Below are 13,576 nucleotides of genomic sequence, written 5' to 3'. Positions count from 1 at the left end.
CTTTGATTTTGGTAGAGGAAGAGGAGTGGACCCAACAGAGTAACTTTTATCTTCTATCTTATTCTGATACGTCCTTTGGAACTTTCTTAAATATCATCCTTCAACTTTTCTTTTTTTTAATTTTAATTTTATTTTTATAAATTTTTTTGACGGTATATATGCATGAGTAATTTTTTTTATAACGTTATCCCTTGTATTCATTTTTCCAAATTATCCCCTCCCTCCCTCTACTCCCTCCCCTTGATGACAGGCAATCCCATACATTTTACATGTGTTACAATATAACCTAGATACAATGTATGTGTGTAAACACCATTTTCTTGTTGCACATTAAGTATTAGATTCCGAAGGTATAAGTAGCCTGGGTAGATAGACAGTAATGCTAATATTTTACATTCAATTCCAAGTGTTCCTTCTCTGGGTGTAGTTGTTTCTGTGCATCATTGATCAACTGGAAGTGAGTTAGATCTTCTTTATGTTGAAGATATCCACTTCCATCAGAATACATCTTCATACAACATTGAAGTGTACAGTGATCTTCTGGTTCTGTTCATTTCACTCAGCATCAGTTGATGTAAGTCTCTCCCAGCCTCTCTGTATTCCTCCTGCTGGTCATTTCTTACAGAGCAATAATATTCCATAACCTTCATATACCATAATTTACCCAACCATTCTCCAATTGATGGACATCCATTCATCTTCCAGTTTCTAGCCACTATGAAAAGAGCTACCACAAATATTTTGGCACATACAGGTCCCTTTCCCCTCCTCAGTATTTCCTTGGGATATAAGCCCAATAGCAGCAATGCTGGATCAAAGGGTATGCACAGTTTGGTAACTTTTTGGGCATAGTTCCAGATTGCTCTCCAGAATGGTTGGATTCTTTCACAACTCCACCAACAATGTATCAGTGTCCCAGTTTTCCCACATCCCCTCCAATATTCATCATTATTTGTTCCTGTCATCTTAGCCAATCTGACAGGCATCCTTCAACTTTTCAATCAACATTCTATCCCTTCTTTACACTAACAGAAATCTAGTTCTCTTGTGAGGGTACCATATATTTTAGAGTTAGGGGAGAACTGGTTTTTATTAAACAGGGTTAGGAGAAGAGACTAGAATATTAATGTTTCCCTATTTCTATTATTCAGGTTGAAAACCTGAAGGTTTTCAGTTTACTCTCCCAACTTTCTTCTTAATACTACCTTCAAGAAAACTTCTATTTTTCTTAATACTTTCAATACCTTGCTCACAAACTTGTTATTTCAATTCCAGTCATGATCCTCAAGAGCTTTAATGTTCATATTTTTAACTGGTCTCACATTGCCTCAAATATCTCAATTTTACTGACTTCTATTTATACTTCGCTGAAGCTGAATACTGACCTCTAACTTCAGAGGTCCTCAATTTACTCAATTTCCATGAGTTAATGATTACAAGATCCCAACACTTTACATCACATCATATCACAGATTTCTAGAATCTCTAAGATTCTACTATCTAAACACAATTTTCTGCTCCATCCTTCTTGCTCTGTTATTCATAATAATATTTATTTTGTCAACTTTATCGTGATTAACTTCATCATTAACATCACACCTATACCCACACATCATCTTACTTGCCTCCACATTCAGCCCTGAATCCCATGGTCTAACTGAAATATTTCATTAACTACTACCTTAGAATTCCTGAGCTTCCATAATTTTTGACCTATACATCTTCATCTCTATAAAATCCCCAACATAAAATTTCTCCACCCCTATTTCAGAACTTCTGGGCATCAATGGAAAAAGTCATAAAACCAACATGATTTTTATCTAATACAAATTTCAATTGATCCAGCCTTGTGCAATGAACTCCATATTTCACTCCTCAATAACTGTCCTAAACCTTTTTTCTAAATCTCCTTGCTTCTAACCATGGCTCAAATTTCCACAAGTACAGTTGATTATTCAATCTACTACCGTGTTTCCCCGATAATAAGACACTGTCTTATTATTTTTTTGGGACTAAAAAACACCAGAGGGCTTATTTTCAGGGGAGGGCTTATTTTATCTTCCATCATGCCCCTTTTATCCTCCATCATGCCCATTTTAGCCTCCATCATGCCCCTTTTAGCCTCCATCATGCCCCCTGAGTGCTTATTTTATTCTCCATCGCTTACTGAACTTACCGAGTTTTTAGATGGTCCTGTCTCAGCTCTACTCCGCGGCGCTGCTCTCAGTAGCGCCAGCAAGCAAATCACCAGGGAAGAAGAGGATGACGCGCTCACTGCTGCAGCTCTGATTGGATGCAGCTCGGAGCGCGACGTGCGTTTCACCCGGGAGGGGAGGGAGGCGCTGCTTACTGAAGGTACCGCTACGCAGCATATAGCGCAGGGGATCACCATGATGACCGTTTTCATAGTAAGTTCGATAGGGCTTATTTTCGGGGGAGGGCTTATTTTAGCGGAATATTAAAGAGTATGTGGGTGTCTTATTTTCAGGATAGGTCTTATTATCGGGGAAACATGGTACTTCATTGAGGAGACTGAAGACTAAGTTGCCTCAGGTCCCCTTCTCTATTTAGTCAAAAGTTCTGAGTACCTTCTTTTTCCCTCTAGTCATAGCATAAAAGGATTACTCTGTCATTCCCTCTCTGAAGCATTTTCAATTTCTTAGTCTTTACTGAATCTTTTCCATTTTTCTCTAATGTCCTTCTAATTTTCTTTAGTTGGAGAGTTACCTTTCCCATTTTTCTTCTTTTGTGGCCATATTTTTCAGAAGAATTGTTTATACCTAATCTCTCCACCTCATGCATCAATCACTGTCTCCTCAAACCCTGGCAATCTGGCTTCTCTCCCACAATGCTATAGAAACTACTCTCTCAAAAGTTGTTAATGGCTTCCTAATCCCTTAACAAATCTAGTGATCTTTTTTTTAATCTTCATCTTTTTTTGACCTGTCAAAATTGACACTTGTTCCTTTTAGAAATTTTTCTTCTCCATTAAAGGGTCAGAGATATCAAATTCTAATTATTTCTTAAGGACTAAATCTAATGGTTATTTTCATTTCTCATTCTTCCTGACCTTTCCATACCTTTGACAATGTTAATCACCCTCTTCTCACTGATACTTTAGTTTTCATGACACTACTTTCTCCTGGTTCTCTTTCCTTTTTCTTTTCCTCTCTTTTGCTGGATCTTCAGCTACATCATGTCCACTAACCATGGGTGTCTCTAAATGTCTCTGTCTTTCTTTCCCCCTCTATACTATTTGGTGATCATTCAATCATCATTGCTTTGTAGATGATTCTCAGATTTACTTTGTCCAGTCCTAACTGCTCTCCTGACCCCTATTGTATCTTGTATTTTCTGTTAAACATCTGAAATGGCTATTCCATAGACATATTAAACTCAGTATGTCTAAAACTAAATTCATTATCCCCCCCCCCAAAAAAAAAACACCTCTCACTTCTTTCCAACTTCCCTATTACTAACAACCACTCAGACTTGAATCTAAATCGCTAATTTTTAATTCCTCTTTTTCACTCTCTATATCCATTCAACTGTCAAGTCCTTTCACTTCTACCTCCATAATCTCTCTCATATATACCCTTCTTCTCTCCTTTGATACTGCCTTGGGGCAGGCCCTCTCATTTCATGCCTACACTACTGAAATAGCCTGCTTTTGGACCTCCTGCCTCCAAGTTTCTCCCCACTCCAAGCTAACTTCCACTGAACTATTGCAATGATCCTTCTAAAATGTCAGTCTGACCATATCATCTCCCTCCACAATAAATTCTAGTGGTTCTTAATATATTCAGGATTAAATAGAAAATCCTCTGGCTTTGAAAATCCCTTTATAACCTCTCTTTTTCTACCTTTCTTTTAAATACTAAGCAATCCAGAGACACTGGCCTCATTGCTTTCCTTGCACATTACCACCCACGTGTGCCAGCTTCAAGCATTTTCCCAAGCTGCCTCTCCCTCCTTATTTTTCCCTCTTAGCTTTCTTGACTTTCTTCAAGTATCAGCTACAATCCACCTTTTTAAGAAGACTTTTCCAGTCCTCCTCAGTCTTAGTGCCTTCTCTATTACTATCTCCAATTTATCCTGTATATATTTTATTTGTGTATGATTATCTGCATTTTGTTTCCTCCATTAGACTGTGACTTTCTTGAGAGCAGAGACTATATTTTTGCATTTTTTTGTATCCCCCCGCACACAGCACAGTGGCTGACACATAATCAATGTCTAATAAATGCTAGTTGATTGACTTCCCATCTCTTCTTTATTGGCTTCATGTCCCTTTGCTTTCCCCTGGCAATCTCATTTACTCCTATATTTCCTTATCAGTTCTATGATAATTAATGTTCATATCCTTATTTCATGGCTTATTGTGGTTCCTCAGCTCCATGTCCACATCTTCAATTGTCTTAAGACAATATAAACATAATAACACTTCCTAAATCCACTTCTCTTTTTGAGTTTACTTTTGGGGGAATGGTATTACCATTCATCTATTCATCTAATCTCTCATGTTTGAAACTTTGGGCATATTTTTACTTTATATTCTCCCTTACCACTGATTACCAAGTATTGATTCCTCAGCAATATCTGTCACTTACCTTCAACTTCCCTCTATTTCCACCATTACTACCCTACAACAGACACTCATTATCACCTTCAGTATTGCAATATCTTCCTGCCTCCATCTGCTTCAATCCCTAATCTAGCCTTTCTGCTAGTGCTGGGGGAATATTCCTTCTATATAGATCTAGTCATGCCCTCCTCTGTTCAAAAATCTTCAGGAGCTAGAGAAGGAGAAACAAGTATACCTGATACAAAAGAGAGAGATAATATATAAGGTGCTATTGTATGGCTGACTCTTAAGTACTGTAAAAGGACAAGGAAGATGATGAAAATATGATGATTTACTTAAAGAACTCTAGGGATTCAATTAACATTTAACTGAAATAATAACATTAGGAAAGTAACAGGATATAAAATAAACCCCCCCAAATTGTTAACCATATTAACAAAATCCAATAGGAAGATATATAAAGAAGAAAATTCATTTCAGTAACTACAAAATATATAAAATATATGGGAGTCAGTTTACAAAAACATACTCTGGATTTACATGAATATAAACATACTTTAGGCTTTACAAGAACAGAATAAGACATGGATAATTGGAGAAATATTGATTTCCATGATTAGATCCTGCCAACATAATACAGTGAAAATACTTTCTAAAACAATTTACTGATTTAGTTGTCATGCCAAATTAATAATACTTCAGAGAACTAGATAAAATAGTAGTAAAATTCAACTGGAAAAACAAAGGTCAAGGACATAATGAAAAAAATTTAAAACTAAAAGTAACTTAGCAGTACCAGATCTCAAACTTTATTATAAGTCTTTAATCTTAATCTTTTAAAGATTAAAGACTATCTTACTGATTAAAAAATTAGAAAAAATGATCAGTATGACAGATTAACAGTTTTCATAAGCAGTTGCACATGGTAGAACACTCTTACATAACTTCAAGAATGCTAGATGTTCAATTGCCAACTTAAGGATACCAACAAAAATGTACAAAAACTGGAAAACTGTTTTCTGGCAAACATTAGTTTTAGATTGAAATCTTATAATATTTGTTATATTAGCTATACAAACTAGAGAAGAAGGAAAGGATATACCATTCATAACTTTGTGTAGGAAAAGAATTATTGACCAAATTGATCAAACAATGGATAGAATGGATGATAGGATAAAATGACCAATTTTGTTTCATAAATTTTTAAAGGTTTAAAAAGTCAAAAATCAACATAGCTGGAATTTAAAGGAAAACAGTGAACAAGGGAAAAATTCTTGCAGCAAATTTCTTTTTTATTCATTATCATTATCTTCTTATATTAAAGCTTTTTATTTTCAAAACACATGCATAGATAATTTTCAACATTCATTATTGCAAAATCTTGTGTTCCAATTTTTTTCACCTCCCTTCCTGCCAACCTCTCCCCTAGAGAGTAACTCAATATATGTTAAACATATGCAATTCTTATATCCTTATTTCCACAATGATCATGCTTGCAGCAAATTTCTCTGACAATGCACTCAAATCTGAAATATAGAGATAGAAAACTAATACAAACATATATGAACAAAAGCCATTCTCCAACAGATATATGACCCAAGGATATGAACAAGAAAAGTTACTATGTGAAAAAATGGTCCAAAAAACTTATAACAAAGGAAATGTAAATTAAAACAGCTCTGATAGTTTACCTCATTTTTCATATTGGCAAAGATGAAAAATGCTATTGTTGAAAGAAGTATGGGAAGACAGGCACATTGATGGAGCTATTTATTTGTTTAACCACTAAGAAAAACAATTTGGAAGTATACCTAAAAGGATGCTAAACTGTATATACTGTTTGACCCAATGATGTCATTATAGCTAAACAAGGTCAAAGACAGAAGGATAAATCCATAGCAATTTTTTATTTCAGCAAGAAATTGGAAAGAGAGTGAGTATCTATCAATTGAGGAATTGTTGAACAAACTGTAGCACATAAGTTAAATATTATTGCCACAAATTATATACATTCTTATGTACAAAATATGATGGAATACTATTGTACTATAAAGAAATTAAAAAGGGGATGGTTTAAGAAAAACCTAGGAAGACTTATACATTGCAGAGTGAAGTGAACAGTTTACAAGAACAATGTATACAATAGCAACAATATAGTAAAGACAATAAACTCAAAGTTTTAGGAACTCTGATCAACACAATAGCAAACCATAAATCTACAAAACTCAAGATGAAGTCTAATCACCTCCTGATAAGAGATATGATGGACTCAAGAGTTCAGAATGAGACTTTCAAAAAATACAGCCAAATGTGGGGATTTGTTTTGCTTATACATGTTGATAGCTGGAGACTTTGTTTTTCTTGACTTCTCAAGTGGGATGGGAAAGGCAGGAGAGAGAGAAGGCAGATATTTGTTCAAAAATTTTAATTAAAAATAAACAATTAAAATTGTTTGATTCAAAAAAAAGAAATAATATTGTGCCATAAGAAATTATGAAAGGGATAGATTTAGAGAAACTTGGGAAGACTTGCATGAACAAAAAGAAATGAGAAGGGGCAGCTAGGTGGCATAGTGAATATGAACACTAGTCCTGAAGTCAGAAGAACCTGAGTTCAAATCTGAGCTCAAGACACTTAATGCGTCCTAGCTGTGTGACTCTAGGCAAATCACTTAACCCCAATTGCCTCAGAAAAGAGAGAGAGAGAGAGAGAGAGAGAGAGAGAGAGAGAGAGAGAGAGAGAGAGAGAGAGAGACACAGAGACAGAGAGAGAGAGACACAGAGACAGAGAGAAGAGAGAGAGACAGAGAGACAGAGACAGAGAGAGAGAGAGAGAGAGAGAGAGAGAGAGAAATACTATAAAAGTAATTTACATAAGGACTACAAAAAAGTAAAGAAAAACAACTCTGAAAAACTTCAAATATGATTTTAGAAGACTGATAACCTGTTGGAAGGGAGATGGACTAGATGTACAAAATGAAACAAACATTTTCATAACATTGCGAATGAGCTGATTTAACTTAATAATACTAATTTATTATGATTCTGCCTGAAATATAATGGGAGTCAGAGGGAATAATAAGGGTAAAAAGAAACAAAAGCATATCAATAAAACCCTAAATTTATTTTAAAAATAAACAAAAAGTTCAGAGGAAACAAAAAATAAGAATTCAAGTGTTTTTAAAAAGTATGTATTGGAGAGACTTATAGGAACTGATGCTGAGTGAAATGAGCAAGATCAGGAGATTGTTGTATACTTCAACAACAATACTATATGATGATCAATTCTGATGGATGTGGCCATGTTCAACAATGAGATGAACCAAATCAGTTCCAATAGAGCAGTAATGAACTGAACCAGCTACACTTAGCGAAAGAATTCTGGGAGATGATTATGAACTACTACATAGAATTCCCAATCCCTCTAATTTTTTCCGCCTGCATTTTGGATTTCCTTCACAGGCTGATTGTACACTATTTCAAAGTCCAATTCTTTTTGTACAGCAAAATAAAAGTTTGGACATGTATACATATATTGTATTTAATTTATAATCTAACATATTTAACATGTATTGGTCAACCTGCCATCTGGGGGGGGGGGAAAGAGGATAAAAATTAGAACAAAAGGTTTGGCAATTGTCAATGTTGTAAAATTACCCATGCATATATCTGGTAAATAAAAACTATTAAAATATTTTTAAAGTATGTATTATAATCCTCCTAATGTATGTAATTTCATTTTTATTCATTTCTGTACATCAAAATATTTTTATTTTATTATATTCATAATAAAAAGAGAAAACAATTTAAAGAATAAAATAATAATGGCAAGGAGTCAAGCAATCAAGAGGTAGAATTGCCTCTGATTAATTAATATCAGGATAAATTCAGTAAATTGAAAACTTCCCTGTCTGTTCATCACAATTCAACTCATCCAACATCTTCAGCCTTCTCATCATCCATACAAACTCTCTGTTCCAGGCAAATTAGAATATGTTCCCTTCTTTTCTGACCTTTGCTTGCTTTGGCTTTTATTCATAGTATAATGTCTGACTCTCTGTTTCTCTGTCTCTATCTCTTTCACTTGTTGAATCCCTACTACTCATCTTTTAAAACTCAACTCAAATTTTACTTTCTGTGAAAACTAGATATTGATCCTGCATTTTATATTCTGTAATTAATCCTATTCTCTAACTGTTCTATATTACATATACATGTATATATATTCATATGTATATGAATATATTCTATATTACATATAATCACTTTTCTCTGAGTACAGAAGCTCGGAAATTTAAATTTTGTCTTTCTCAAATTAGATGCAAAGGTTTAAACTTTCCCACAATCATTGGTTTTAAAAAAAAAAAAACAAAACTCTGAGCTAAGTTGAAGAGGTTCAATACTCCCATAAAACACTCTTACACTCTAACCCTAAAGAAATTGTTATTCCAGTACCACCTGCCAATGAAGTTTGTTCTCCAGCTTCTGAGAAATTCCACTATCTTTAAGGGCAGACAAGCTGACCTCATCCGACTAAACCTCATCCTTACCAACTAAAGATAATTTTGATTTCTTTCCCAGGTACCCATGAGTCATCTAGTTCTAAAACACTATCATTGACCTAGGGATGAATCTGGACTTCATAAATTCACAAAGCATTCCTTTCAAAATAGAGAGGGCTGGCCCTGATCCAACGTATATGTTATGTTCACATTCTTTAATATAACTAATAATGATTCCTTACTCTTATGATGTTGTCAACCCTAAAACTAATAGTATGATTTCCTCACCTACTCTATTCTGTTCTTTATTCTATACTTATAAAAATGGGTCTCATCTTTAATTCTTTATCTTTTGGCTAAATAAAATGATCTTTAGACCCACTCTAATAGCAAGTAGTATCCCTATTAATAAAATGTTATATGCCTGAGTTTTACCTTTTTGTTGAATTCCATTCTTTTTAACTATATTGATAAGTTCTGTATTAATAAGTATCTTTTTCTTCAAATTTCACAGCACTTAGTTGTTCCCTCTCTTACTCCTCTCCTCATCAACCCTCCTTATTTTAAACTATAGGCTTCAAGAGGACAAGGCCATGTTTTGCCTAAATTCTAAGTCTCCCTGGGCTAGTACCTAGCAGTGTTCAACATACAATGTTCAATTACTAAATGTTTATTCATGAACAAACAAACGAATAGAGAAGGGTGAAATAAGATTAATCTATATAAAAAGTTATAGAATAATTTAGTCATAGGATCCAAGATTTAGAGACCACTGACTTCCTCATTTAGAGATGAAGGGGCCAGGAACAAGCATTTATTAAGCACCTAGTATGTGTCAGGCAGTGTGTTAAGATAAATATTGTATCATTTGACCCCCCCTAAGGTAACTGTGGGAGATAGGACGTATTGCCCCCATTTTACAGATAGATAGATGAGGAAACTGAGGCAAACAGAGGGGATGTACTAGTATCACACAACTACTAAGAGTCTAAGGCTGAGTTTGACTTCAGGTTTTCTGGACTGCCCAGCACTCTAGCTATCCTATCATCTACACATATAGGTTAACATCTCAGCTTTGTATGTTTCTACTTAGGTAACCTTGAATAAAAACCACTTCCTGTCTCTAGGTCTCAGTTTCCTCTTCTCTAAAGTTACAAGCTTAGAATAGATGATCCAAAAGATCCCTTTAAATTTTAAGGCTATGTTCCTGTGATACAATAATGCAGTGCTATTTAGCACAGCATAAGGACAATCAATGCTATAAAAGGATAGAAGAAGAAACCATCAATGTGCTTTGGCAGTATCATTGTTCTTTATTACTCAGAATTGGAAAATAACTCCATGTTCCCAGTGAGACTAAAGACAAAAATTTCTGGTGACCCAACTGACTACCACTAGTTTATGATCCCTAAAGTTTATATATCGAGACTCACTGTTTTTTCATTTTCTTTTCTAATACACATTACCATCCATATAGCTATGCACATTATAGATATTTGCAATACACAAAATCCTAAAGAAACCTGTCAACACTTACAATATAAAAGCTTTAATTTTATTTTTTTATTTTACTATTTTTATAATGGCTTTTTATTTTCAAAATACATGCAGATATTCATCCTTGCAAAACCCTATGTTCCAAGTTTTTCTACCTTCTTTCCCCTCACCCTCTCTCCTAGACAGCAATCCGATATATGTTAAAATGTGAAATTCTTCTATACCTATTTTCACGTTTATCATGCTGCACAAGAAAAATCAAATCAAAAGGAAAAAAAGAAAAAAGAAAAAAAAGCACACAACAACAAAAAGGTGCAAATACTATGTTATGATCCACCTTTAATGCCCATAGTCCTTTTTTTCTGGATATAGATAGCTCTCTCCATCACAAATCTTATGGAATTGGCCTGAATCACCTCCTTGTTGGAAAGAGCCAAGTCCATCAGAGATGATTCTCATATAATCTTGCTTTTGCTATATACAATGTTCTTTTAGTTCTACTCACTTTATTTATCATCAGTTCATGTAATTCTCTCCAGGTCTATCTGAAATCATCCTGCTGAATGTTTCTTACAGAACAATAATATTCCATTACAGTCATAACTTATTCAGCTATTTTCCAACTGATGGGCATCCATTCATTTTCCAGTTTCTAGCCACTACAAAAAGGTCCCTTTCCCTTCTTTAGTAGTTCCTTGGGATATAAGCCCAGTAGTAGCACTGCTGGATCAAAGGGTATGCACAGTTTGATAACTTTTTGGGCATAATTCCAGATTGCTCTCCAGAATGGATTCTTTCACAACTCCACCAACAATGTATTAGTGTCCCAGTTTTCCCACACCCCCTCCAACATTCATTATTATTTGTTCCTGTCATCTTAGCCAATCTGACAGGTGTATAGGGGTATCTCAGAGTTCTCTTAATTTACATTTCTCTAATCAACTGTGATTTAGAACGTTTTTTATGTGACTAGAAATGGTTTTAATTTTTTCATCTGAAAATTGCCTGTTCACACTATTTATCAACTAGAGAATAGTTTGTATTCTTATAAATTTGAGTCAATTCTCTTTCTATATTTTATAAATGAGGCCTTTATCAGAACCCTTAGATGTAAAATTTTCTCCCAGTTTTCTGAAAAGTCTTAATTTAAAAAAATTAAAACCTTTAAATGCTTACCTTTCAATAAACCCATCTCTAGTAAAATAGTCATGATTCAGAAGATCTGTGGATGACACCCTTTCAGCAGGATCAATTTGTAAACAAGCCTGGAAAATAATGAAGTTTAAATAATAAGGTTAAAATTACTTTACAAATTTCTTTACATAACAAAGGCCCATTTACATACATATACATATATGTAATACATTTTTTTCTTTTTTTATTACTGAGAAAGAAAGGGGTTACCCAAGTCTGAGTTATTAAAAAGATAAGATTATGATTCAGTAATTTACAGTTCTGACTTCTCTTCTCCTCTCCCAACCCCTGACAATTTACCTAATTTACATTATGTAAGCTTATTATCACAGGTTTTATGCTACAGGGTATAAAGATAGATTTGTACAGGTTAAGCATGTAACTAATATGGTAACATAAAACACTAATGACACTGCTAAAGTCATTAGTAAAAAAAAAATATGGAGAGTTCTATCTAGTAAAAAAGACTCTGGGGACTGAATTACTAATTTTGGCTAAAATGATCAAGAGTAAATATATATAAACAGCAAATTTCCAGTCTTGAGTTATCCTGGAAAGAACATTTGATTGGAAGTTAGAAAATCTGAATTTAAGTCTTAAGTCCACAATAGCTATGTTGTTGTAGACAAGGTACTTTAAAGTCTGGGAGGCTTAGTTTCCTCATATATAAAATTGACCTAAAAGGTTATTCTTAAGGCTGTTGTGGGCCAATATGATAATGAGACAATATATATGAAAGCTAGCTGATAACCACAAAATGACTGACAAATGTAAAAGATTCTATGACAGAGAACTATAGAACTTAGAGCTGATAGGGGCCTTAGAAATAAATCATTTAGCCCAACCCTTAATTTCACATATGAAGCAACTGAAATCCAGTGAGAAGAAACTTGTCCAAGAGCAGATAGGCAGTAAATAGAGTCAGGATTCAAACCTAAGTCTAAATACAAGGTTTCTTCTACTATACCAGCTGCTTATCATGTGACTCTTATAACTCTACCCATAAGTAGGGCATATACTGATGGTTCCAAGGCAAGTCTGGAACCAAAACCTAAGTCTTTTTAGTCTTAGACAATGTAGTACCATCCAATTCCACTTTAGTAATCTTTAGCAGGGCAATCCTACTCTATTCTCTAGGAGAAATAACACTGATCAAAGAAATATCCCCAAAAATGGGCAATAGAAAGAATAAACAAATCATCTGGATAACATATAAATGAGACCACAAAATTTTAAATAATACAAGATCAATTATTTTTTCCAAATTCCAAAAATGTACAAAGTTACAAATAAAACTATTTTATAAACCAAAAAAGGGATAAAAATTTAGTAAATTTTCCTAAATAATTTACATTTCAAAGTTCCCTTTAAAATTACAAGTCATGCAATATTTTACTCTTCCCTTCAAAAGACATAAGGACATAAAACAGAGTTTAAAAAAACCATTAGTTATCAGATATTATCTGAATAACATAATCAGTGAATTAAGAAAGTAGAAAAATATATTTTGGCATCTATAATCTTAAAACCAATAATACTCTCCAGTAATCAATAATTTCTGAAAAAGCTATCTCCTATTACAAAGTTTACTAACTTTTCTAAATTATACTTTACTTTTCCACATTTTGTGATCAACAGAAATCCAAAAATACCAGAGAAGGTCAAAATAACTGCTTTTAAAAAGGTCTTTATAATGTTTTTATTTAAATTCATTTCAAGTTAAAAACTTGACATCAATGTATGTCCACAGGCCACCATCACAGGATACAATAGGACATTACGGTGCCAAACAGAGATAA

At 33.9% G+C, this 13,576-nt stretch overlaps 1 protein-coding gene across 5 annotated transcripts in view; it reads right to left on the bottom strand.

Moving 5' to 3' along the window:
* The window catches only part of CDKL3 (cyclin dependent kinase like 3), an 87,034-nt gene that overhangs the window by 37,011 nt on the left and 36,447 nt on the right, over window positions 1–13,576 (bottom strand). For all 5 annotated transcript variants that reach the window (XM_074290916.1, XM_074290913.1, XM_074290917.1 and 2 more), the window contains one exon: window positions 11,760–11,848. In XM_074290916.1, the coding sequence (XP_074147017.1) occupies window positions 11,760–11,848 (89 nt within the window). The remainder of the gene's footprint in view (window positions 1–11,759; window positions 11,849–13,576) is intronic.

The sequence above is a fragment of the Sminthopsis crassicaudata genome, chromosome 2, assembly GCF_048593235.1.
Source record: "Sminthopsis crassicaudata isolate SCR6 chromosome 2, ASM4859323v1, whole genome shotgun sequence".
Taxonomy (NCBI): Eukaryota; Metazoa; Chordata; class Mammalia; order Dasyuromorphia; family Dasyuridae; genus Sminthopsis; species Sminthopsis crassicaudata.
Note: the sequence above shows the minus strand (reverse complement) of the source record. Positions and strands in the feature narration are given on the sequence as shown.